The sequence below is a fragment of the Hipposideros armiger genome, unplaced genomic scaffold (genome assembly GCF_001890085.2).
Source record: "Hipposideros armiger isolate ML-2016 unplaced genomic scaffold, ASM189008v1 scaffold_41, whole genome shotgun sequence".
Classification (NCBI taxonomy): domain Eukaryota; kingdom Metazoa; phylum Chordata; class Mammalia; order Chiroptera; family Hipposideridae; genus Hipposideros; species Hipposideros armiger.
The window spans coordinates 251,602-277,642 of NW_017731391.1; the positions used below are offsets into that span (position 1 = coordinate 251,602).

General features: G+C 39.6%; 1 protein-coding gene across 1 annotated transcript in view; it reads left to right on the forward strand.

Moving 5' to 3' along the window:
• SYNE1 (spectrin repeat containing nuclear envelope protein 1) overlaps positions 1–26,041 on the forward strand; it is a 455,684-nt gene that overhangs the window by 234,322 nt on the left and 195,321 nt on the right. Inside the window, exons 65-78 of the mRNA XM_019638911.1 lie at positions 1,972–2,115; positions 3,358–3,522; positions 6,785–7,102; positions 8,767–8,922; positions 9,077–9,247; positions 9,824–10,150; positions 11,410–11,562; positions 11,882–12,049; positions 13,823–13,999; positions 16,077–16,223; positions 18,732–18,857; positions 20,172–20,348; positions 21,381–21,646; positions 23,325–25,485. Of these exons, the coding sequence (XP_019494456.1) occupies positions 1,972–2,115; positions 3,358–3,522; positions 6,785–7,102; positions 8,767–8,922; positions 9,077–9,247; positions 9,824–10,150; positions 11,410–11,562; positions 11,882–12,049; positions 13,823–13,999; positions 16,077–16,223; positions 18,732–18,857; positions 20,172–20,348; positions 21,381–21,646; positions 23,325–25,485 (4,656 nt within the window). The remainder of the gene's footprint in view (positions 1–1,971; positions 2,116–3,357; positions 3,523–6,784; positions 7,103–8,766; positions 8,923–9,076; positions 9,248–9,823; positions 10,151–11,409; positions 11,563–11,881; positions 12,050–13,822; positions 14,000–16,076; positions 16,224–18,731; positions 18,858–20,171; positions 20,349–21,380; positions 21,647–23,324; positions 25,486–26,041) is intronic.

Here is a 26,041-nt window from a genome sequence, read left to right on the forward strand (position 1 = left end):
GGGGGGATGTGTTCCTAAATCTTTTTTATTGATAGTAGTATTCTAACATTAAAACAAACATACACACACACACACCAAAAAAAATTCCTAACTCCTATCTTGGCTCTTGTATCCATCTGCTGTTATCATTATATAAATGTGAATGTCATCTAAAGGTGACTGTCTCACTTCCTTGCTTATGAGCCCCATTGGCTTCCTATTGTCTGCAGTATCATACCAATCTCTCCCACTGGGTTTGTAAGAATTTTAATAATCTCTTTTGCTAGCCTTATCTCCTTCACTTTCCCACCCATGCTCCAGCCTTACTGAATTTCTCACTATTTCCTGAATGTGCCTTAATCTTTTAAAATCCCAGGAGTTTGCAGAGTCTCTTACCTTTTCACCGAAGGCCCTTGCATGGCCTCTGCACCTGGCAACCTACCACTCACCTTTCAAAATTAATTCAGAAGTCATTTTTGCTATAATACCACCATCACCCTAGGCTTCGTTAGTTCTTCTGTTCTCTGTTGTTCATATCTATCAATTATATAGAATATATGTTTGCATCTCTCTTTCTCTCAGTGGGTAAAGAGGCTCAATTTTCTTTATATCCTATGTACTTGACTCTCTGTCCGATGCAGAGCAAATGCTGAGTAAAATTTTTTTGAATGGCTACATGGCCTTATGTGACCTATGTCAAGTCACTTAACATTTCTGGCTCTCGTTTATACATCTGAAAATTAATACAACTGTAACTACCTCATGGGATTGTTACAATGATTAATTGCCTAATTAATTAAGTTATTGATCTATTCAATAAATACTTATTGAGCACTTGCTACATGTAGGCAGTGTGCCAGGTTCTAGGTGAATAAAACAGATAAGTGTTGTGTTCTGGTAGGAACACATGCGCTCATCAATAAATACATGAATAAATAAATAATTACAGCTGTCTAGAAATGCTATGAAGAAAAAAGTGGCGTGCTGTAATTTGGACAGGGCTCATATAAGTAAGTGCTTGGGGTCAGGAGGACAGGACAGGCCTCTTTGAAGCAGTAGACATGTGGACTGCGCCCTAAAGAATTTAGTGCAGAGGAATTAGTCTGAGTAGGAGGTGGGAAAAGATCACTGCAGATAGAATAGTCAGTCCCACAGGCCCTGAAGAGGGAAGGAACTAAGAGAAAGGCTGGGTGTTGCTGGAGCAAAGAATAAACAGGGGAGGGTTCTGCGAAGCGAGTTGGCAGCCGTGTCAGGGACCAGATCATGCGTTGCCATGTCTGCTAGCCTGAGGATTTTCCCTTTGATCCTGACAGTACTGGGAAGATCATATTTTAAGCTGGGGAGTGACACGATTCTATTTATAATCTGAGCCTTTTATCTCTCAGGCTGCCATGTGGACTATAGAAAAAAGGATGGGGCAAAATTAGTGATGGGGAATCTGCCTAACAGATATTGCAGAAGTCTAAAAAGAAGATGATAGCAGCATGGGGTAGTGAATTTACCGGAGACATTAGGACTAATGTCAGGATATAGAGAGGAGACAGAACTAACAGGATTTCATCATGGATGGAATGACAGAGAGTAGAGAGAAAGGGTGACTTCCAGTGTTCTGAATTGATGATTTGGGTGAGACCTGGTGGCATTTACTGTTTGAAAAAAAGACTGAAGTGGAAGGGCATTTGATGGGGGCTGGGGGAGAATGGGAATGGAGTCGAGATTTTGGGGCAAATTAAGTTTGAAATATCCAAGTCAATTAAAATTAGTATCTCAGAGAAAGTTCTGGGCCAGATATCAAACACACACACACACACACACACACACACACACACACACACACACACACACAAAGGGATATGGATGGATCTATCTATCTACAAATAGGTAATCTGAGATCACTTGTCAACTACACAGTTAAAATATCTTAATATCAGTATCATTGCTATGACAGTGTATGTGTTAACTCCTTTATTACTTTTAAAAAATGTTCTCTAGCTATTAAATGAAGAAGTGCTGAGTCACAGCAGCTTGCTGGAGACCATTGAAGTGAAGGGGGCTGGCATGACGGAACACTATGTCACCCAATTAGAATTCCAGGATCTACAGGAACGATACCGAGCAATCCAGGAGAGGGCCAAGGTATGGATGGCGAACCGAGTTCCATGCAGACTCACTGAAGTGAGAGTGTTTGGAGCTGTGCTTATTTAAAGACACATGTATTTTGGGATCTAAATTTTCACAAAAAATATTTTCACAGATTTGTGACAGCAGATAGAACGAAATGATGTAGCAGATAGCAAGTAGCAAAATGAATTAATTTTTTTTAATTGGGAGTTGGGGAAGGGGAACAGCCAAGTTGTTGTCCTTCAATCTCAGTTGTGGAGGGCGCAGCTAGCTCAGCTCCAAGTCCAGTTGCATCCTGCCGCCCGTCAGCAGCTCATGTCCGCTCAGCTCAAGGTGCCGTGTTCAATCTTAGTTGTGGGGGAGGGGGGGAGGGTGTAGCCCACCATCCCATGCAGTAGTCAAACCAGCAACCTTGTTGTCAGGAGCACATGCTGTCACCAACTGAGCCATCCTGCTACCTGTTGGCAGCTCAGCGGCAACTCAACTTGGGCGCAGCTCACTGGCCCATGTGGGAATCAAACCAGTGACCCTGTTGCTCAGAGCTCGCGCCCTTAACCAACTGAGCCACTCAGCCGGCCCCGCAAAATGAATTTTAATACTTTAAATTTACCACTGGCAACACTAAACAAAAACCTTCAAATAATGTCAGTACATTAAAATCACTAAAGGAAAATATTTCCCGATTAAAAATTCATAGAAATTCACCAATGTAAGAAAAATTTTGGACAGCTTCATAATGAAGACTCGTAAATGCCTTAATATTTTTAGTACTAAGAGTTTCCTAAGGCAAGAAATCATCAATAATTTCTTCAGTTAGGCCTCACAAAGAAAATAAAAATAACTTTTCAAAGCACATCCTACTTTATTTAGACAAACTACATAGAAAAATAAATCTACAGTGAGTTCAAATCCTTACTTAAGACACAATGTAAGGATTTAACTTTTCTTTATAAGCAAAAGTACATTTTTATGACAAAGTTAATTCATTTTTGTGGTGTGTCGATGTTACATTTAATAAGGGATTCAGAGATCAGGAAGTGAATTCCACAAAGTGATCTTTAAAACGTCTTTAAATCCTGACATTTTGTTTTTATAGCTTTACATATATCTTAAAGCTTCATTCTTCTAGGAAACTGTTCGTATTCCAATGATTTAATAATCATGCTTTTCTAAAATCCCAAAAGTGAATTCTTACAGTGTGTTGAAACTGCATGTAGTAATGTATTCCACTTTAATCATCTTAAATGCTCATAATAGGATGCAGTGACAAAGTCTGAAAAGCTAGTTCGCCTGCACCAAGAGTATCAGAGAGACTTAAAGGCGTTTGAAGGTTGGCTGGGGCAAGAACAAGAGAAGCTGGAGCGATATTCAGTTCTCGAAGGTGATATCCATACTCATGAAACAACATTGCGGAATCTTCAGGTAAGTTTCATTTTACATTAAAACAAAGGCATTTTCGTTCTAAATATGGAATTATTCTTTTAAGCAAAGGGAAGTTCACATGACCTTGAATCCTGTAATGAGTTGGCACATACTAAATGAAACCCTAGTAAGGTCTGGTCTAGAGTGTTCTGGGACCTCACTAGTATATGTTAGTCAAGATCTTTTGGTAGGTAATTTAGACCCAGCAGGACTTGTAGAATTTGTTCTGCTTCTACGGTGGCCTCTGACAGGAATGGCTAGTGGGCTAATGTATCATGTTGACTGGCCCAACTGCCTGTTGCTCTTAAAGGATTCATGTAGATACAGGATATAGCAGCAGGAGTCGATAGAATGTGACACTCTGTAAAATGACACCAGTGGCACCATTTTGGGCCATCCGGTTTCGACCAAAACCTCCACATTGCTGAGTACATAGGTCCAGGGTCAGAGTCCCAGAAGCAGGAATTAGAGGAGCTAGAAAAAGTGCTGGTGCTCAGACAAGCAGACTGTGTTGGAGGCGAGATGGCAGACCCAGTGGAGAAAGTGGTCCTCACTCAGTTACTTATTTACTCATTCAGCATTTATTGAATACCTAATACAGTGCAGACACTGGGCTAGCTACTGCAGGTAAAGAAGATTAAAGCATTATTCCTGTCTTCAAGGAACTTGCAGTCTAGTGAAAAAGGTAGACCCACTGGTAGCTCATTATAAACCATGTGATATGGACAATAATAGACTGGTGCTAAGGATCTTATGGGAGCATCAGAGAGGCCCTTAATCTCCCCTGGAGAAGCAGGCAGGGGTCAGGAAGTGCCCCCAGAAGGGGCGACCAAGTGCACAGAGTGGAGAATGGGCCAACGAGACCACTCCATGGCCCATCAGCGGCGTGCTGGAACTTACTGACATGCTGTCAGCCCTCATTAGAATTGGTTCAGAATTAGACAAGATACACCTATCGCTTGCACAAGGTAGAAGAAATAGGGATTAAAATGATTATCACTGGTTTATAAAATTTCTGTCTGTTGTCTCAGGGATTATTGTACAAAGGCAGGAGCACAAGTTGGGTTTAGGAAGTTTGGACTCTAATTCTTGGTCGGACCTGACATTGGGTGACTCTAGGCAAGATAGAACCTCTCTGATTCAGTTTCTCTATAGAGTTGTTTGTGAGAAAGGATTAAATGAGACGGGAGAAAAATGTTACTTAAGTGATGGTCCATTCATGAAATAAATATTTAATAGAAGTTAGAAGGGCCATAACTTCATTAGCTTATTTAAGGATCTCATCCATTCTTTTTTTAAAAAATAGTAGGATGCTCTGGTCCACCAGGTTTAACTGTAGTAATCTGTTTAGTAGTGTTGACTTTGTTTCTGCTAAGTCACCCCTCTCAGCACTTCCCTCCAGACACTCTTGGCAAGCAAATGCAGAGCTCTCTAGGCTTCTGTGTGGGAGCTGGGCCAACACGTTACTCGTCACCAGCAGATGTTTCTCTTGTTCCGGTCAGAAGAAAACGTTCCACTTCAGTCAGTAGTCATGTGGCCCAAACCTAACTCCAACCTCTCACTTTACCATGCATTAATTCTTACACTCTCTTATTCTGAGTCATCACAAATGTTAAAAGGAGGTAAGATGATGACAATGGAGGGAAAAGGTAGTGAAGAATCATGGTGTGTCGATTCTGGATCCTGGTGTCCAACAGCACGTTGATCGCGGTGGGGGTCGCCCAGCAGTGTGGCCACATTCACGAATGATTTGTGTGAACTGAAGGCCTAATTTGGGTCATGGGAGATGTAGATTTTTCAAATACTGAACCATTTTTCTCTTCAGAATGAAAACTTGAAATGTGGGACATAAAAGAATTTGTCTAATACAGTGATGATTTGTATAATAGAGATAACAGTTATAAAATATGGAAAGGGGGGAATATTAGGAAGATTAATAAATTAGGGCAAAGGTCAGTACACGACAGCCCAGAGCCTCATGCCTGTATTTTAAATAAAGATGATTGGAGCTCAGCCACACCCATTATGTACCATCTGTGGCTACTTCAAGCTACAAAGGCAAAGTTAAGTAGTTGCAGCAAAGACAGTATGGCCCACAAAGCCTAAAATATTTCCTGTCTAGCCCTTTACTGAAAAAGTTTGCTAACCCTTGAGTTAAAGAAGGAGATTGTACAAAATTAACTCAAAATTTTTTAAGAATTTTGGAATAAAATTTCTGTGTTGGTGGCCATTTTGATTAATATTTTACCATATATGTATATTATTCTTCTTTTCTATTTACAACATGATCTCATTACAACACTTCTGAAGTGGCCTCATAGCTGAGGAAAAAAATGTATCCATTATTTTGAATCATATGAGTTTGCTAGTTTTGTAGGTAAAAATACTCAGATATCCGCAATTTCAAATTGTGTTTTAACTAAAAATGGTACTTTTGACACTCTTGGTGGGTTTTGACTTGGCTCCTTTCGATATTAGTTGATCAGATCGAGTAACTGGATTTATTTAACATAAGAAATACAAGTACATAATATTGTTTTGCCAATATCTTTAAGGCTGTGAGTTTTTCTACGAATTATAGTTTATGCTCTTCAAGACTAGTTCGTACTGGATTTGTAGGGTATATCTTTGGGGCTTACGTTTTGGTGGAGGGAAATAAATTTTTACCTGGGAGGATCTGGTTGGCAGGCATGCTAGTTCAGCCTCCCAGGCTTGTAAGCCTTCTTACCCTCTGAGCCAACTCTTCTTGGCCATTACTTTTCTCAGAGCACAACCTTGGCAGGGTCCCTCCTGAGGGAAAAGAGGGCCCATTGTTCCTTTCTCAACTACAAGTGTAGCACTGATCCCATCAATGTCAAAGCAAGAAGCCTTAGGCTCTTTAAACAGATCATGAGCCATAAAAGGCCTAGGTTATTTAAAGAAAAAAAAAATAGCCCATTAAGCACAAGTGTTTTTGCCTATAAGCTGAAAAGTCAAATTTCAGGAACTGTTTCTAATAAGATTGGGATAAATATTACTATGCATCTGTTAATTTGTGTGTGTTATGCATATGTCTTGTTTTAATAGGAAATAGCTGTGAATCTTTGTCCTGGCTTGGGAAGCACTATTCAGTGTTAGTACATGTTGTTTTGTATGAGACAGAATAAAATCATACTTTTCTAATGTGAAGTTCAGGTTGACACCGTTGGCTTGGGTGAGACGTGATAACCTGTGCAGGTGTAAAATATGAATGAGGTATGACAGCCATACCTTTTCCCTGCAGGAGCTGCAAGTGCACTGCGCGGAGGGGCAGGCCCTGCTGAACTCGGTGCTGCATACCAGGGAGGGGGTGATACCGTCAGGCATCCCCCAGACGGAGGACCGCGCCTTGGAGTCACTCCGGCAGGACTGGCACGCTTACCAGCAGAGGCTGGCCGAGACCCGAACACAGTTCAACAATGTGGTCAACAAACTGAGGCTGATGGAACAAAAGTTTCAACAGGTGGATGAATGGCTAAAGACACTGGAGGAGAAAGTGAGCCTCAGGACTGAACGTCAGTCGAACCGGGCAGCCAAGGAGACACAGTTACATCAGCTGAAGGTACAACCAGTGCAAATTCCCGATCTTGGTCAAAGTGGCAGTTGCCTTGCATAGTTTATTTCGTTAAAATCTTTAAGGACTTTTTCTGTCGAAGGTTTAGATTTTGCAAGATCATTTTCTGCTTGAAAAGAAATGTAACAAATTACAATGGTGCATTCTAACAGAAATTATTAATAGAATGTTAAATGAGTTGTTTTTTGTTTTGTTATTTTTTTTAGATTTTTTTTTTAATTGGGGAATTGGGGGAGGGGAAAAGCGTTGGGGACTCGGGGAAGGGGACCAGACAAGTTGCTGTCCCTTTGTCCTTCAGTCTAGTTGTGGAGGATGTCACTTCACTGGCACATGTTGGTATTGTGATCATTGCGCTCTTCCCAGCTGAGGCAGTCAGTCGCCGGCCTTTGGATGGCCGCTCACCGCAGCTCACGCTGGCTGCCGGCTGCTCACTGGAGCTCAGGGCAGCTCACGCAGCCCATTGCAGCTCCAGGTCGAGCTGTTGTTCACAATCTTAGCTGTAGAGGGTGCAGCGTCACTGGCCCTCATGTGGGATCTGAGCTGGCGACCCTGCTGCTCAGAGCTCATGCTCCCAAGCCAACTCTTAACCAACGAGCCACTCAGCCGGCCTTTAAATTAGTTTTTAATAAAACATAATTTAATCAAATATTTTATATTTTCTTCCCATACCCTATTGCCTTGCTTTGTATAGATATGTGAATGCTAGTACTGTAATCATTTAAGTCTGTGATTCTGATTTGAAAATGTTCTAATATAGTGCATTGAAATAATACATATTTAATTTTATTCTAATTTTTATGCACATTCAGTGCACATGATCAAAATAATGCTTAAGCCTTTAGAATTTCATTTCATTATTCATCTGGTTTCAAATTTATCTAAGTAAAACAGAAGATATAAAAATTTATGCCACTCTTTTTAAAAATTTTTGAACTGAAGTACAATATATAAAAAACCTAAAACTCATAAAAAGTAGTTTTTATCATGTTATTATAATTTTTCATGAAGTTTCTATATGACACATTTGCAAAATTATATCTCAGAAAAAATATATTTTAAAGATATACTGAAATCATTTGCTGTTAAGACATTTATGTCTATATACAATATTTTAAATTTTTTGAATTGAAGTGTAATATATACAGGAAAGTGCCCAAATTAGAAGTGTACCATTTTTAATCACATTGTTGTAATACAATTTGTCATGAAGGTTAAATATATTTTTCCAAAGTTATATGTCAGAATAAATGTGTTCTAAACATACAGTGAAATCACTTCCTATTAAGAAGATATATATATATATGCAGAAGGTGCCAAAAAAAGATGTACACATTTTAAGGAAAAAGGTGTATTAAAATTGTAACACTCAATATATACCGATAACAAAAGATGAATACAAGTCACGTTTGACTTCTGCAATTACAAAAGGTGCTCAAAGTGGTTCCCATCAGTGTCCAGACACTTCTGATTACAGTGAACTACTGCTTGAGCAACGTTGACCAAAGTGCCCACTTGTATATATATATATATATATATATATATATATATACACACACACACACACACACACACACACACACACACACACACATCTATCTTATTCAAGAGTTTCTAAGATTAAACCTTTCCCTGAAATATTTACATCATTTCAGAAGTGGCACGAAGAAATCACCACGTACAGAGACGAAGTTGAGGAAGTGGGAGCGCGAGCTCAGGAGATCCTGGATGAGCGTCGCGTGAGCAGCCGGATGGGCTGCCAGGCCACACAGCTGACTTCCAGATACCAGGCCCTCCTTCTGCAAGTGCTGGTGAGAGGGCCACCAGCGCTCATCGTAGCCCTGCGAATGTCCCAAGCCAAAATGCTCTCCCTTTCACTCATTTCCAGCGAACATCCATAGTGATCAAGACAGGTGACAGCACAGGTCTTTAATTCACTGTTCAATATTGTGTTTTCTTTCAAAGGAACAAATAAAATTCCTGGAGGAAGAGATCCAGAGTTTGGAGGAATCTGAATCGTCCCTAAGTTCCTATTCTGACTGGTACAACTCTACTCATAAAAACTTCAAGAATGTGGCCGCCAAAATTGACAAAGTAGATAAAGTGATGATGGGGAAAAAAATGAGGACGTTGGAGGTAGGCATGCCGGCATCAGACGTGTCTCCCCACATTTCTTTCCATTCTCCTGCTAGAGACCAGAGCACATGTGCTCATCCCTGCCTGGTATGCTTAATGGTCTTTGGCTCATCGTTTCCCTTCAAACATTAAGCGCTCATCTCTTTAAGGCCCGATGCAGGCTTTCATTTATTGGTGATGTGATGTCATCTGAATGACTTAGACATGACTGCTCACGAAATTCTTAACTAAATTCCAGTTTAACACTTAAAAATTAAGACAAAAAATTTGATTTCAAATCCATGGCACCACTCGTTAACAGAGTTTTAACTCAGATCTTTAGGAGCAGAGCTGAGGATGAGAGAGACGTCAAGTTCTTTCTTAAATCTCTGATTTGGAAATGAAATATGGATCATTGAAGTAAAGGGGGGAAAATGAGGATCCCTGATTCCTGGCAGGTCGAACCTCATTATAAACTTCAAAAACATATTATAATAGGAAATAGGTGGACACAACATGGGAACTGAAAACCTTTTCTTTGAAAGGAAAGAAATAAGATTAACTCAGTATTTGCTTCTTACTCACTCTTTTTCTCAGGGTTTGCTAAAAGACATGGAGAGAGGCCACAGTTTGCTGAAATCAGCCCGGGAGAAAGCAGAGAGGGCTCTTACATACTTGGAAGATGGCGATGCAGAGGCTTTAAGGAAAGACATCCATGATCACATGGAGCAGCTGAAGGGACTGACCAGCACTGTTCGGAGAGAGCACATGACCCTGGAAAAAGGCCTTCATTTGGCGAAGGAATTCTCAGACAAATATAAAGCGCTAACTCAGTGGATAGCAGAATACCAAGAAATCTTACACGTTCCTGAGGAACCCAAAATGGAATTATATGAGAAAAAAGCTCAGTTATCTAAGTACAAGGTAGCTTGTTACTCACTGGCAAATGCCCTAGGAAGTCCTATGGGGACTAAATGGGAGGGGGTGATTCTTGGTGTGTGTCACCCTTGGTGGGCACTGGAAAAAATCTATAATGTGTCTATTCTACTGGGTGTGAACGATGTATAATAGATTTATTTGGCTAGATACACTACATTGACGTTATATGTCCATCCAGGAATCATATTTTCCCGTTATTCAGATTGTATCATAAAATGGAGATCTGTTCTCACAGTGTGATCCAGGTACACGCATCCTCCAGATAAATCTTCCTGGCACCAGAATCTCACACCGATAGATGTTCTCTGTTTCGTGGAACGTCTTCCCTTCATCTTTGGGTGCCCAAGGCCTATAAGCTGACCTATGATAAATTGAAACTGGCATACCTATTTGTAAGAAAATAAGTTCTGATTAGCCAACTATAGCTAAATATCTTACAAATTAATTTTTCAAAGAATAAATGGTGCTGTGAATATAGCTAGCTTTACATGATAGCTAGATATCTCACCTGCTCACCTATTTGAAACAGTTATTGAAGCTTATATGTAAGCTTCAAGCTTATATGTATAATTTGTATTCCAAATTTGACCTAAATGATGAAGCGATAATCTCCAAGAATGAGTGTGATGGCTTACCCAGAGTTTTCCCTGTTGCAAGCTTTTTCCTTCTCCATGTCTATTCCCATCCATGGCTTTTCTACCAAGTCTGACAGCATGTCTTTGAAGGTACCCTGTAAGAATCACAGATGCTTTTTTTTTGTTTTTATCACTGACTTCTTGATATATTTAAATAGTGCTGTGAGCCTGTACAGCTGGCTCACAGTCCTGGGGCAGCTGGAATGCATCTTCCTAACTTCACATGCACCAAACGCTGCAGTTAACTTCGTGAACTCAGAATTAAAAGATAGTACCCCGCTCCATTCATCTTGTGCTGTTTTTTTTTTTCTCTGCTGAAAGGAATGAGGTGGAAGCCAGAAATATAAATTATGTTAAATTTAGCCAAATGCAGTTCTTTTCCATACTTTCCTCTCCACACATGAAGGAACGTTGGCTGTGTTTCAGTATTTCAGAACCATATTCGCCATAAAACATCATTCTCTCTTTAATGTCTTACATTTGTTGATTTATAAAATATGTGTCCAATCTTTATTTGGAGGAGATTACCTCATACGTGCCACAGGCACATGTGCATATTCACGTTGATCACACACATGAGCTGGCTCTCTGTTTTTCTTTTAATTCAAGTCACTGCAACAAACAGTGCTGTCCCATGAGCCATCAGTAAAATCAGTGCGAGAGAAAGGCGAGGCTCTGCTGGACCTGGTGCAGGATGCTACTTTAAAGGACAAAATAGATAAGCTTCAGAGTGACTATCAGGACCTCTGCATTGCAGGAAAGGTAAGGACAGCAGAAATTCGACAAAAACGTATTTATTTGCCCCAGAGGGGGTTGTGACTCCTTTTTATCTGTCAGAAAAATTTAAGGGCTGGGATGGGTCTGTAATTTTCCTTCTTGTCAGATAGGCATTTTAAATGGCATGATGGCTTTTTTCTGGTTTTTGTTTTGTTTTTCTGCTCCTAGTAATTTTCTGATACATGTAATTCTACCTACCCTAGGAGTTGCCCTGGGTTTTTTTGTTTTTTTTTTTAAATATATGAAACAGTTTTGAGTCGATTTTTGGCTTGAAATCACCTCTAACGGACATCTGGCTTCCCAGGAACACGTGTGTAGCCTGGAGGGGAAGGTCAGGAGCCATGAAGATTACAACAGTGAGCTCCAAGAAGTAGAAAAGTGGCTTCTGCAGATGTCGGGCAGGCTGGTGACGCCCGACCTCATGGAGGCGAGCAGCCTAGAGACAATCACCCAGCAACTGGCCCACCACAAGGTATGCCTATCTCTAAAGAGCGGAAGAATACAGAGGGCTTTCACACGGGCCGGGCCGTGTGCGCGTGCGCCGCTCTGTATTCTAATACCTACGCAAGGGCTCAGCTCTCAGTCCTGACGACGTCTGACGACTGAGAACAGCTGAATTCGATATTTAAGTGAATCGACCATAGTTAAATCATGGCATTCAACTCTGAACACACTGTAGCATTTTTTTCCCAGCTAACAGGTTTTTTCTTTATTGCAGAATTTAGTCTTCAAGGAGTAAGTTAGCAAAGAAAGAGATTATCTTTAATATAGAAAAAGTGCAGCCAAAGACAGGGTACGCGAATAGTGATCAGCAAGTCTGGACTCCAGCCAGAGTCCCTCCTTCCTGTCTGGGGACACTTAGCCTCTCTGAGCTGCCACCTTTTTCTCCCTTTTGTGAGTCGCGGTAATGATACCATCCCCACTGCATAGCTGTGGTCATCACAGGAGACGTCTGTCAGTAGCTTGTAAACTACAGATTACAGTACTGATATGAGGTGTGCTTCTCTTTATTAATATGTATTTTTAGTAATTATACATGCCAGATGACAGGTGTCAGATATGGTCAGAATTTTATGGAGCACTTGGGGTGACCTTATAGAAAACTGAAGTTTAGTCATGATGAGGTCAATATCTAGTAGTGTGTTGGGAAAGCCAGTGAACCTCTCTGGACTTCAAGATTCCTATCTATAGGAAAATTTTATTTAGCAAATACGAATAGAAAAGTAACCACATGATATAATCTATTAGACACCTCAGGAAACTCCCTCAATAATCTCATGATGTAGTGATTTTTTTCCGATTTGAAGACTGAGTGGTTCCTTTGCATAATATGTATGTAATAACCTGTAACCCAGCACCATTAGAAAAAGTGTTGGACACGGGGCTACTGAAGGACCACCAGGTTTCCTTAGATATACTGATGTGTTAACCCAGGAGACCTTGGTTGGAATGTGTCGCTTATCGTTAGTATCACATAGCAGTAAGGAAATAAAACCTGATTTGAAAAAATTGGTTCCTCCTCTTACGAGATCGATGATAGTCCTTGCTGGAGAACACATGTGGGGATAGTGGTATGGATGAGCTGAAGTCAGGCAGAGTGGACCCCAAGGCCTGGGGGCGCTGCCATTTACTAGTTGTATGACCTTGATCGTCTTATATAACCTGTCTGTGCTTCAGTTTCCTCATCTGTAAAACAATGATAATAATACACACTTCTCAGGACTTATATATAGCTCCTGGACTACAGTAGTTACTAAATAAATGGTAAATGTCATATTTATTAATATAAATATTAAATGTAAATTAGATATTAAATCAGGTTATTATATTATTAGATAGATTAGATATTAGTAAATTAGATTAAGAAGTAATTAGATTATTTTAGATATAAATCATACCAGAATTATAATTATGGAGCTGAAAAATATATGAACATCCTTTTTCTGATCATAATACCATGGAGCAGATATCTCTCTAACTAAGATCAGCCATGAAGTCACTCTAATCTTAAAGGTTACTTCATCACCCCTGTGTAACTTAATTCATTAAACTCATTAACTATTCCCATTGGAGTATCCATGAAAACATACTTTTTTTTTCTCATTTGCTATACAGTAACCAAGACAAACTGCAAAACTCTTCCAAAAACATCATTAAATAGTTACAGTGTTAATCTTTCTATTTGGTAAACAGGTTTTTTAAAGATTAAAAATGGAATTATGAGAACTTTGTTTCATTTTTGTAGGCAATGATGGAAGAAATTGCTGGCTTTGAAGACCGTTTGAACAACCTTAAAATTAAAGGCGACAATTTGATCAGCCAATGTGCAGAACACCTCCAAACAAAACTTAAACAAAATGTTCACACGCACCTACAGGGCACCAAGGATAGTTACTCAGCCATCTGCAGTACAGCTCAGAGGGTGAGTGACACTGGGACATTCTAGAATGATGGTGAATTAAGGAGAAAAGCTGTGCAATCTAGTGGGGTTTAAAATAGTTTTGACGCTTCAGTCTTTGGGATAGTTTCGGTCTGTCCAGCCAGGAAATAGCATAGATCAGTCTCTATGTGAACACAGAACGATTATGTTGTACATTTGATTGATGTGACAAAATGGTAAATTTTCAGACATTAGGTTTTACCCAATCACTTTATTCCATGGTTGATTATAACATCTCTTTTTAAATTGTTTTGTTTGTTTTTATTTGCACACTATCTATGCTTCTTTCTAATTTGCCAATTATTCTATTACACCAAAATATGTTTATTCTGTAATTTTCACAATAATTATTTCTTTTTAACTCTATGCAGCCTGGGTTCTACTCTAATTTAATATTTTTATGTCTCCGTATAGAAATCGAGAAGAGGAATCAGTACTAATTTGAGTTATATTTTTAATGGGTGTACTTCTACTAAAATGGAATCCTTAATGTTATAAAAATAAGTCTAAAATGGATAAGAATCAATGCTTTAACAAAAATTAAGTACAATTAGTCAATTGCTTCTTATTATTCTAGAACTTTTAAATGACATTGCATAAAGTCCATGTATTTTTGTTGCTGGGCTGGCCAGTGAGAACTGGAGAATATATAAGTAACATGGGGAGCATGGTCTGTGTTCATCATTGCTGGGTGACATTAATTGACTCCCTAGATTTGGAAATTTACCTCCAAAAAGTGAGTTAAAAAGAGGAGCAAAGTAATCTAACAAATAATTGTAGATGATAATGAAGAAAGAAAGGGAGTAAGACAAGGAAAAAACATGCAGTGTGGAGCTTTCTGGTGAGGGCATTTGTTCACTCATTTCAGCAGAGATTTATTGAACACTGACTTTGTAGTGGGCATTTCTCTGCATTAAGGATACACTTAAACTTTTTAAGAAACTGGTAAATGTTTGAAAGACAAATACTTAAAATAAAATTTTAAGATGCAGCTCAAACCCTAAGAATAGAGTCAGACCGCAGAATTAAAATTTGCAAAAATGATAAAGAGAACAAAATACTTTTTTTAGTTTTGTTTAGAATAATAATAAATAAGAGATAGTCCCAATATCAGATAGCAATGATGAATTTAATAGATGACACAGAGAAGCAGAATTCAATTACTTTTCTTGTCTCGATAATGAAAGAAAAGCCAATCTGACTTGGTATCTTTCTTTAATCTTTTTAATGGAATAGTTTGCTCAGGAAACATTATAGGTATTTTTCAAAGAAATAGCTAATAGTTTCTCAACATATCTTGATGGGTATAATGGAAATTGGTTGGCTGATTAAGGATTGGTTAATTGAATAGACATATTAGAAAATGTTTGAATTATTATTGCCCTGGAACATAGCCTCTAAGATGAAATGAGGGCATCAAACTCTCCCCTCCGCCATGTTATAACTTACTTCTTTTTTTTTTTTTAGCTGAGCCATCCTGCCACCTGTTGGCAGCTCAGCGGCTGCTCAGCTCGGGCTGGACTTGAACCGCTGTTGCTCAGAGCTCAAACTCTTGAGCGAGCTCTTAACCAACTGAGCCACTCGGCCGGCCCCTATAATTTACTTCTAATTTGACCCTATCCCTAAAGCAGAAGCATTTAAATTCGAGAAATATTAGTTATCTTTTCGTGAGATGGAATTTTATTTTTACTTTTAGTTTCTAGCTTAAACAAAAAGCGCAATATTTATGTCATAATGGGTAAACTGAAAAAGCTCTGACTTGTATTTGATTTACTTCAATGATTGTATGTATTCTAACATTCTTCTGCAGTGATACTAACCCCGCCCACATCTCTTTCCCTAATCAGGTTATTACATTGTAATGTGAGGATTGAGAGGTTATAAACTGGGGATGGCAGCTGTGCTTTGCAACATTTTGTAACATACGTAAACTCCGTAATGTGTGTATGGTGTTGGGGAGTCCTGGGGGGCAGATCCATCTCAGTGGGCTTGTGGACATGTTTCTTTGATCCTAGTGATGTCGATAGAGAAATAAGGCAGCATGATTGTGTTGTTTCAGGTGTACCAGAGTTTGGAACATGAACTTCAGAGGCATGTTAGTCGACAAGACACTCTGCAGCAGTGCCAGGCCTGGCTTTCCGCAGTCCAGCCGGATTTAAAGCCAAGCCCACTTCCACCTCTTAGCAGGGCAGAAGCCGTTAAGCAGGTGGTACACTCTGGAAAGTTTATGTTATGTGATTCATTTAGACATTCAATGAAAACGTATTAAGTATCTATCATGTGCCAAACTGTGCTGCCTGCTGGGGACATAAAAGTACAGGCGTACCTCATTTTATTGCACTTTGCAGATATTGCATTTTTTTTACAAATTGGAAGTTTGTGGCAACCACCAGCAAAAAGATTACGATTCACTGAAGGCTAAGATGATGGTTAGCATATTTTAGCAATAAAGTATTTTTAATGAAGGTATATACATTGTTTTTTAGACATAATGCTATCATTGTATACTTAATAGACTACAGTATAGTATAAACATAACTTTATATGTACTGGGAAACCAAAAAAATTGTGAGACTTGCTTTATTGAGATATTCACTTTACCTGATCCACGCTACCACTGAGGTATGCCTGTATGAATAAAGTCTGAGCTTGACACTCGTTGTTGGCTTGTTTGGATGTGTGACTAGAGAATTCCACTACTGACAACCTGACAACGGCAGGTGGTGTATGACTGGGGTGTCAGGCTTTGGCAGCTTGCAGTTGCAATGTGGTCATGTTCCCAGGATGCATTGTGTGTCCCCAGTACCTCCCACTGGGTAAATACTCAATATGATATGTGATATATATGATATATGATAATATGTTATAATGTATAATATATGAGATATGATAATATGCTCCCCACTACCAGAAGAAAATGCCACCCTGATTTGATTGCATTAAGAATGCCATATGTTTTATAAGACACGACATGTGAATTTGGGAGAGTGGAAAACAGTCCTGTCAGATTTGCCCTTGAAATTGATTTTAGCAAAAATCTTTTGCAACTGTTTTGTCACCGATAATCTGTAAGTTGTTCCCAATGCTTTTGGAATCAGGTCAACTGTATAATAAATCTTAAATCGTTATTCTTTTTAAAGTAAATATATTTATAAGATAAAAATCTGATATCTTATTCTCTTATTTCCCAAAGCTGTTTGGGACAGATAACTTTCTCTGGGTCACAGGTACATAATGGGGTACTTTGGCACATTCAGATATTTATACAGGATTCTCTCCGAGATACCATAGATTCGGTAAAGTGAACATCGCAGTAAAGCAAGTGTCACAAATTTTTTTGGTTTCCCTGTTCATATGAAATTTTTATTTATACTGTACTGTAATCTATTAAGTGAGCCATAGCATTTTGTCTTAAAAGATGTACATACCTTAATTTAAAAATATATTATTTATTTTTATTTATTTATTTTTTAGCTGAGCCTTCGTGCCACCTGTTGGCAGCTCAGCTCAGGCCGGGACTCGAACCACTGTTGCTCAGAGCTTGTGCTCTTGAGCGAGCTCTTAAACAACTGGGCCACTCGGCCAGACCCTAATAAATATTTTATTGCTAAGATATGCTAAGCATCATCTCAGTCTGATTAATGACTAGGGGTAACTGATACTGACTGGAAGTGAAATACCAGTCAGTTTGTACCATGAATGAAAATTTAGGTGCTACTTTTGACTCATTGGAAAATTGGCCTGTATTTGTTACATCTACACAAGCATGGAGTATGTAGCAAACCATACAGTTCTGAGGAAAAATTACTAAGGCCGGAGTGAGAAAATTAGGCTTCCTTACTGACTATGATTTTGGAAAACCACCTAATGTATCTGTAGATCAACTTTGTCCTGTACAACTTATAGCCAATACTGCCTCCCGTATTTATCACAAAGATGTATTAATTGAGAACCACCTCTCACCACTCTACCACCCACCACCCTCCGTTAGGCCCTCAGCACTTCTCATCTGACTCCTATAGTAGCCTAACACCTGGTCACCTGTTTCCATTGCTGCCTGTCCCTCTCATAAGAATATACACTCCATGGGAACAAAGGTTTTGTTTTGTGTATTGCTTTATGCCCAGTACCTAAAACAGGGCCTACATGTCGCACTGTCTGCAAAGAAACATCCTTTGAGTTCCTGTGTATAGATTAAGGATGCACCTGAAGAAGCCTTTTTTGGACATGGAGAGGGACAAGCACTATGAACTTTCCACGTAGCAAAAGAGCCCTGCCAGCTGCAGTTTTGCCAAACTCCAAGGAAGCCTACAAATACACAATCACCTTTTCGTTTTTGTCTCCAGAGTATGCAAAAACACGCTCAGAAGCCAGCCAGAGTAGGTTAGAGATTCTTTCTATGAAATGGAGAACAAGCTAGAATGTGAGCATTCAATCAAGAACAACTGTAGAAGTTTCTTGGGTGTTCTTTTTCCCCCCAGAACACATAGCCTTCTTTAGTTACAGTGAGAAGCAAGTGGTGGATAAATGGAACCCTTGCTGGTATGTTTTGAATTCTTTCTGTGAGTCAGTAATATACGTCATTTACGAGGGTTGTAAATAGTGAGCATAGCAAGACTATTTTTGAAATGTCAACAAAATATTATAAATGGTACAAATATTTGCTGTCTAACTATAGCTTGCATCTGTTTCACTCTGGCTTTTTTTTTTTTAGGTCAAACACTTCCGAGCTTTGCAGGAACAGGCAAGGACCTACTTAGATCTCCTCTGTTCTATGTGTGACTTGTCAAACTCTTCAGTGAAAGCCACAGCAAAAGACATTCAACAAACAGAGCAAATGGTAATAATAATAATAATAATAATAATAATAATAATGAAAACATTGGATTTGTCTGTGTTCTTATATTCTCTTGCTTGAATTTTTGATGTGAAGAAAATATCTCCTTGGATTTTTCTGGCGATAATGCTCTAGATAGTTGAATGTCAACTAAGTCACAGAAAAATAAGCACACTCTGTAACTGATGCCACTGGGTTAGAACTGAAACACGTAATGCCATTGACCTGCTAATCATTAGGACGCCTTTCCTCTTCTCTTTTTAATTACCATTCTCTCTTTCTCTTTTCCTATTTTTTTACTTATTTTTGTTTTTTTTCTCATTTTCCATCTTTTTCTTTAAGTAATTCTTAATATGAAAGGGATTCCTGACCCTTGCTTTATATTAGGGGTGGGAAGAGCTTGCCATCCCTCCTGTGGCTGTGGCTGAGGGTGGTGGTCAGAAGGATTCTAAAGCTGTCTCTTTAGAGTGGAGTTGTGATGAGCCTGCAGTACCTACTCACTGCAGACAGATGGCAGCATAGGGTGACATGTTTGCCACAGCTGCCATACGCTCTAACGCAATGCATTTGGGTTCACAATTTCATCGTAAGACTTGGTTTTGGTATTTCATTAGTTAAATATCCACAGAATAGTAAAATAATCTGAAGAAAAAATAAATGATGAAGAATTAAAATAAATTAATAATAATATAGATATTAAATAATAAAAATAAAAAATAGTTTTTTTTCATTTTTATGTTATCAAAGCAAATGTCTTTGAATCCTTATGAAAAATTATGTAATTCATGTTTTTACAGATATGTTTGATTGAAATAAATTACATGGTTTCAAAAAACAGTGAAATAGATCTAAAAGTATATCCAAAACATTAAAAACTTGGTGTTTTCTTAGACCTATCAACAAATTTACAAGTCTTTTCTAGTTAACCCAAGACCAAATTCATGAGTCATTCAAACAGCCAATGTGAAAAACATTTAGGGCAGCTTTTGACCTAATAAATTGTTAAAACTTCTTAGAGCTTCTCAATTGAAATCATATGGCATGTCCTGGATATTTAAAGTCTTTAGAAAACCTGACTATAAAAAGAAAATCTGCTTTTCTTTGAAGCAAATAAGGAATTCTTTCTGTATTTATCACAGAGTGTGTGTGTGTATGTGTGTGTGTATGTGCACGCATGCTCACACACAACACGTGTGCCCAAGCTTGCATGTGTGTTGGCCTGTGGACATGGACAGGCTGAAGAACTGCGTCTCTCATCCATTTAACATAAATGTTTTGTATCTATTGCTGCTGACTTTGCCTCTGTGTTCTCTCGAGATTGAACAAAGGCTTGCCCACGCACAGAGCCTAACTCAGGGCTGGGAAGAGATCAAGCACATGAAGGCTGAGCTCTGGATTTACCTCCAGGATGCTGATCAGCAACTGCAGAATCTGAAGAGGAGGCATTCGGAACTGGAGCTCAACATTGCACAGAACATGGTTTCCCAAGTAAAGGTAGGAATGAATGGACTCCAGGGGAGACCAAGAAGACCAAGATGGCCGTGCATCAGTCAGTCCTGAAACATTAGTACAGCTATTTAAGGAGTAAGATAGAATCAGGACAGCCTTTCTTTGGGGCCAGGAAAGGACAGATCAGAAAGGAAATATTCAAATATTTTGGTGGGAGCTCCAATTGGCCATTTGTATGAAAGGACGTTCACTGTATTTTGTTCATGAACAAGGCAGCTGTGGTTTAGCTAACAGAACCAGAAGACTGCTACTAAACAAACACAAATATTTTTCATCACGATATTTCATCTAAAGCTGTAAGATTGTAAATGTATTAATTAAAGTATGAAATGGATAGTAATATGCAATTAATTTACAATGTAATATAAATAATTTAGACTATATATAATTTTACATATAATAGAAAATTATTATCAGTATGTTAACTTAATTGGAAGTTGTATCAGATTTTTACCAAACTTTAAGATTTTTTTCCCTGTGAAAGGGATCCATTTATAGTTTCTACTGGAATATTGTTTGCATATGCAGAGAAAAGAAGATAAAAAAAGAGATGACATAAATTTTATTTGTTCCTCAAAAGCACAAACTTTAAAAATTTTTAGGAAACTAAGGCTGCACTTTAGGATAAAATATTAACTTTTTTCCTTAGTGACTGTAATATTGCTTCACGTTTATCAGTTTTTCTTTATACTTTTCAAAGTGACACAATAAAAGAAAATACCAGTTACCCTATGGTTTTTATAAACTTGGAAATTTATATTCATAAAGAGGTATCATGATTTTCAGATTTTCTCTTTGTCCCTTATGAGCCATTCATTATACATTCTTCAGTTATTTAAAGTATTTAGACATATTATTGGGTTGTCAAAAAAGTTATGACGTATTTTTTCTATGTTTTTCTTTGCAAAAATGCGTCCTGACTTTTCTGACATACCAATACATCTATGCATACACTCTACATTTATTTGGGGAGTTTTATTACATGTTACTTATCTTGTCATTGTTGTTATCCTTTAGGATTTTGTTAAGAAACTACAGAGCAAACAGGCATCAGTCACCGCTATTACAGAAAAGGTGAATAAGTTAACCAAGAAGCAGGAGTCCCCTGAACACAAGGAAATAAGTCACTTAAATGACCAGTGGCTAGATCTGTGCCTTCAGGCTAACAATCTGTGTTTGCAAAGGGAAGAGGATCTTCAGAGAACAAGAGATTACCACGACTGTATGAATGCTGTTGAAGTGTTTTTGGAAAAATTTACTACAGAATGGGATAACTTAGCCAGGTAATGGCAATTCTCCAGTGAGCCACCAAATCCTGAGCCAGAAGTTCCTTAATTTCTATAAAACTGTAAAATGTCTTATTTATATTTTTAACATCTATTGCCTTTCATGATTAATGTTGATAAAACATTATTAAGAAAATGTTGGGTCATCCGGAAAGTCATGACGCATTTTTGCATTGAAAACATAGAAAAATAAGTCATGACTTTCCTGACGACCCAATATATGGACACAGAGTTATGGTTTTCCTTGGTCAATATTCATGTAACCAGTGGGTAAAAGGAAAATGTTTGAAAACAGCACCATTTTTCTCTGTGACCTCAAAGCATAGTCCAAAGACCATTATCCTGTGACTGCAAGAAGATCACAAAAATATGTCAAGTTTTGTTTAATTACCAGTTATGGGACTATCCTCTATGAATTCGTGAAATAAATCTTTCTTGAATCTATATGTTCCATAGGTTTCTTATCAACTCTGTAAAGTAATACATTCTGTGTAATTCAATCCAGTTTTTCCCTGCATTTGTTGGTGGTTTTCTAGAAATCAGTGAGCAAACCAAGCTCAATTAATATGTGTCCTTTGTAATTTTGTAGTCATTGAACTCCTCTTAGCTTTTTCTTTGAAAAATAAGAATTACCCCCCACCCCATACATCACTGGATCTTGATATGGAAATCTATCTATACTTCTAATCAGTACAATTATTAAAAATCTGTACTTCCTCTGCCCATATTTATTAATTTGCAGCAACGAAAACTGAAAATTGAAACAATTCTAGATATAGGTAAATCAAGTGGCTTTTTTTGGAGAGGGTACACTATTTTATGGTTTATTTACAGACCTTTTCCTTAATGCTGAACATTTTACTCGTCTTTGGAGAAAATCCAGTCAAAAACCCATATCGGCAAAAGCCCATATTTTAGGCCTTCAATAGGCACCTCCATCTGTCGGCCCTCGGGCACCTCAGAACTAACACATCCCAAACAGGCTCACCATACTGCCTCCCCGCCCTGTTTCTCATGCTTTCAACTGGCCGTTTTGTAAATGGAAGAGACTGTAAGATTCCATTTTCTCATGTGTTTTGTAGTCAAAGGGATGAGAATTCTTTGCATTTTACACTTCTTTTTAAAGATTTCTAATCACAAATAAAAAAATGTCTACACAAATGAGTAGCCGATAGAGCCGTTAGCCATATCTTGTGGACTGTAGTACCTAGACACTTCTATTGTTTACCAGAGCTCCTTCGCACAGGAAAGCACATGTATCGTGGGTCCCTTATTAATTTCTTTAAGTGCCATTTTCAAGACTGCAGTCGATCAGTGCTTCTCAATGTTGATGTTTACATAATCATCCAGCGGTCTTGCTCATATGCAGATCCTGCTCAGTTTAGAGGGGCAGAGGAAGAAGCTAAAAGTATGTGTTAGATGTGTAGTGAGGGCAGCAGAAGAAGCATAGAGAGGAAGTATCTAGGCAATTTGTTTTGGTTCAACTTCTGATGTAGAAACATATGGGCCCTGGATTCCATAATAATTACAGCACCTGTGTCAATAAACCATGAACTGAGCTACTCTAAGCTGAGAACATCCACTTAACGGAAACGGTGAAATGTAATATAACATGGTGTGAACAAATATAGCTACTGAGTTGGCTAATTCTTTTATGTCTTTCCTGGATTTATAGGTCCGATGCAGAGAGCACAGCTGTCCACCTGGAGGCTTTGCAAAAGTTAGCATTGGCATTGCAGGAGAGGAAGCAGGCCATTGAAGATCTGAAAGATAAGAAGCAGAACATGATAGAGCATCTGAACTTAGATGACAGAGAATTAGTCAAAGAACAGACGAGTCACCTTGAACAGCGTTGGTTTCAGCTGGAGGACCTCGTTCAAAGGAAAATCCAAGTGTCAGTCACCAACTTGGAGGAGTTGAACGTGGTGCGGGCCAGGTTTCGGGAGCTGATGGAGTGGGCGGAAGAGCAACAGCCCAACATTGCTGAGGCCCTCAAGCAGAGCCCCCCGCCCGATATGACCCAGAACCTGCTCATGGATCACCTCGCCATGTGCAGCGAGCTGGAGGCCAAACAGATGCTCCTGAAATCACTCATCAAGGACGCGGACCGGGTGATGGCTGACCTGGGCCTGAATGAGCGGCAGGTGATCCAGAAGGCGCTGTCCGATGCCCAACGACACGTGAATTGTCTCAGCGACTTAGTGGGCCAGAGACGAAAGTACTTGAACAAGACCTTATCCGAGAAAACCCAGTTTCTCATGGCGGTGTTCCAGGCAACCAGCCAAATTCAGCAACATGAGCGGAAGATCATGTTCCGAGAGCACATCTGCCTATTGCCGGATGATGTGAGCAAACAAGTGAAGACGTGTAAGAGCACGCAAGCCAGCCTCAAGACGTATCAAAATGAGGTCACTGGACTTTGGGCCCAGGGTCGGGAGCTAATGAAAGGAGCCACCGAGCAGGAAAAGAGTGAGGTCCTGGGGAAGCTTCAGGAATTGCAGAGTGTCTACGACACGGTTTTGCAGAAGTGTAGCCATCGGCTCCAAGAACTGGAGAAAAATTTAGTTTCTCGGAAGCATTTTAAGGAAGATTTTGATAAAGCTTGTCACTGGCTAAAACAAGCAGATATTGTTACATTTCCTGAAATCAACCTGATGAACGACAGCCCTGAGCTCCATACACAACTGGCCAAATACCAACACATTCTCGAGCAATCTCCAGAATATGAAAACCTCCTACTGATGCTGCAGAGAACTGGGCAGGCCATATTGCTTTCACTGAATGAAGTCGATCATTCCTACCTCAGTGAAAAGCTGAACGCTCTGCCCCTACAATTTAATGTCATCGTCGCCTTGGCGAAAGACAAGTTCTACAAAGTCCAAGAGACAATTCTCGCTCGGAAAGAATATGCTTCCTTGATCGAGTTAACAACCCAGTCTCTGAGTGAACTCCAAGACCAGTTCTTAAAGATGAGCCACGTCCCCACCGACCTGGTCGTTGAAGAGGCTGTGTCCCTTCAGGATGGCTGCCGAGCTCTTCTGGGAGAGGTGGCAGGCCTCGGGGAAGCCGTGGACGAACTGAACCAGAAGAAAGAAAGTTTTCGCAGCACCGGTCAGCCATGGCAACCAGAGAAGATGCGGCACCTTGTCACCTCATACCACAGGCTGAAGCGACAAACAGAACAGAGGGTCAGCTTATTAGAAGACACGACCAGTGCTTATCAAGAGCATGAGAAGATGTGCCACCAGCTACAGACACAACTGGAGGCTGTGCAGAGAGAGCAGTCCGAAGTCAACGAGGAGATGCTGCCTGCAGAGGAGAAGCTCAAATTGTATCACTCCCTGGCAGGGAGTCTTCAGGACTCAGCAATTCTGCTCAAGCGAGTGACTGTGCACCTTGAAGGTCTTGTTCCACACCTCGATCCCTCCGCTTATGAGAAAGCCAAGCATCGCATCCAGGCCTGGCAGGAGGAGTTAAAGCTGCTGACTTCGGCCATTGGTGTGACGGTGACCGAGTGTGAGAACCGCATGGTGCAGAGGATAGACTTCCAGAGCGAGCTGAGCCGTTCCCTGGACTGGCTGAGGAGCGTGAAGGCAGAGCTGAGTGCGCCGCTGTGCCTGGACCCGAACCTACGGGACATCCAGGAGGAGATCAGAAAGGTCCAAATTCATCAGGAGGAGATACAGTCCAGCCTGAGGATCGTGAACGCCCTGAGCAACAGGGAGAAGGAGAAATTCGAGAAAGCCAAGGAGCTGATTCCTGCCGATTTACAGCACACCCTCTCTGAGCTCTCGGAGCTGGATGGGGACGTTCAGGAAGCTTTACGCACCAGGCAGGTGGGTGTAATACTCGTAGAGTTTCTCTTTTCTTCTCTCCACTTGCTTATTTGTAAACACGTGTGAGAAATCTCTTCGTTTTTGTTTTCTTTTGGCTAGAATTGCTTCCTTAAATATTTCTTTTTTTTGATACTTTGTAGCTTCATCTTCAACAGCGACTGGACAGGATGTTTTTATGGTTTATGCACATGCTATTCATTTCATGCAATTTCCATGGTGACACTTTAGTGATAACACAATAACCTCAGCTGTCTCTCACCTTTAGGAGAGAGAGTAAAGAATAGAATTAATGCCATAGTGAGTACATTAATAATAAAATTATTTAATTAGCAATGGATAATTAGTGATGCCTTTTTTAAACAATGTGAACCCTGGCATTTCTAAGATTAGCACTGGATGAAGACTCCAAATGGAGAGAGGCAGGGGATGGGTGCAGCCCCCACCTTTATGCCAACCCTTGTTTTTTTTCTGGAGTCTCCTCCAGTTGCCCCATCTCTTCACCCTCCTCAGGGAGGAGTGTTTCATGTTCTGTCGCTTCTCTGAGGCACCACAGAAG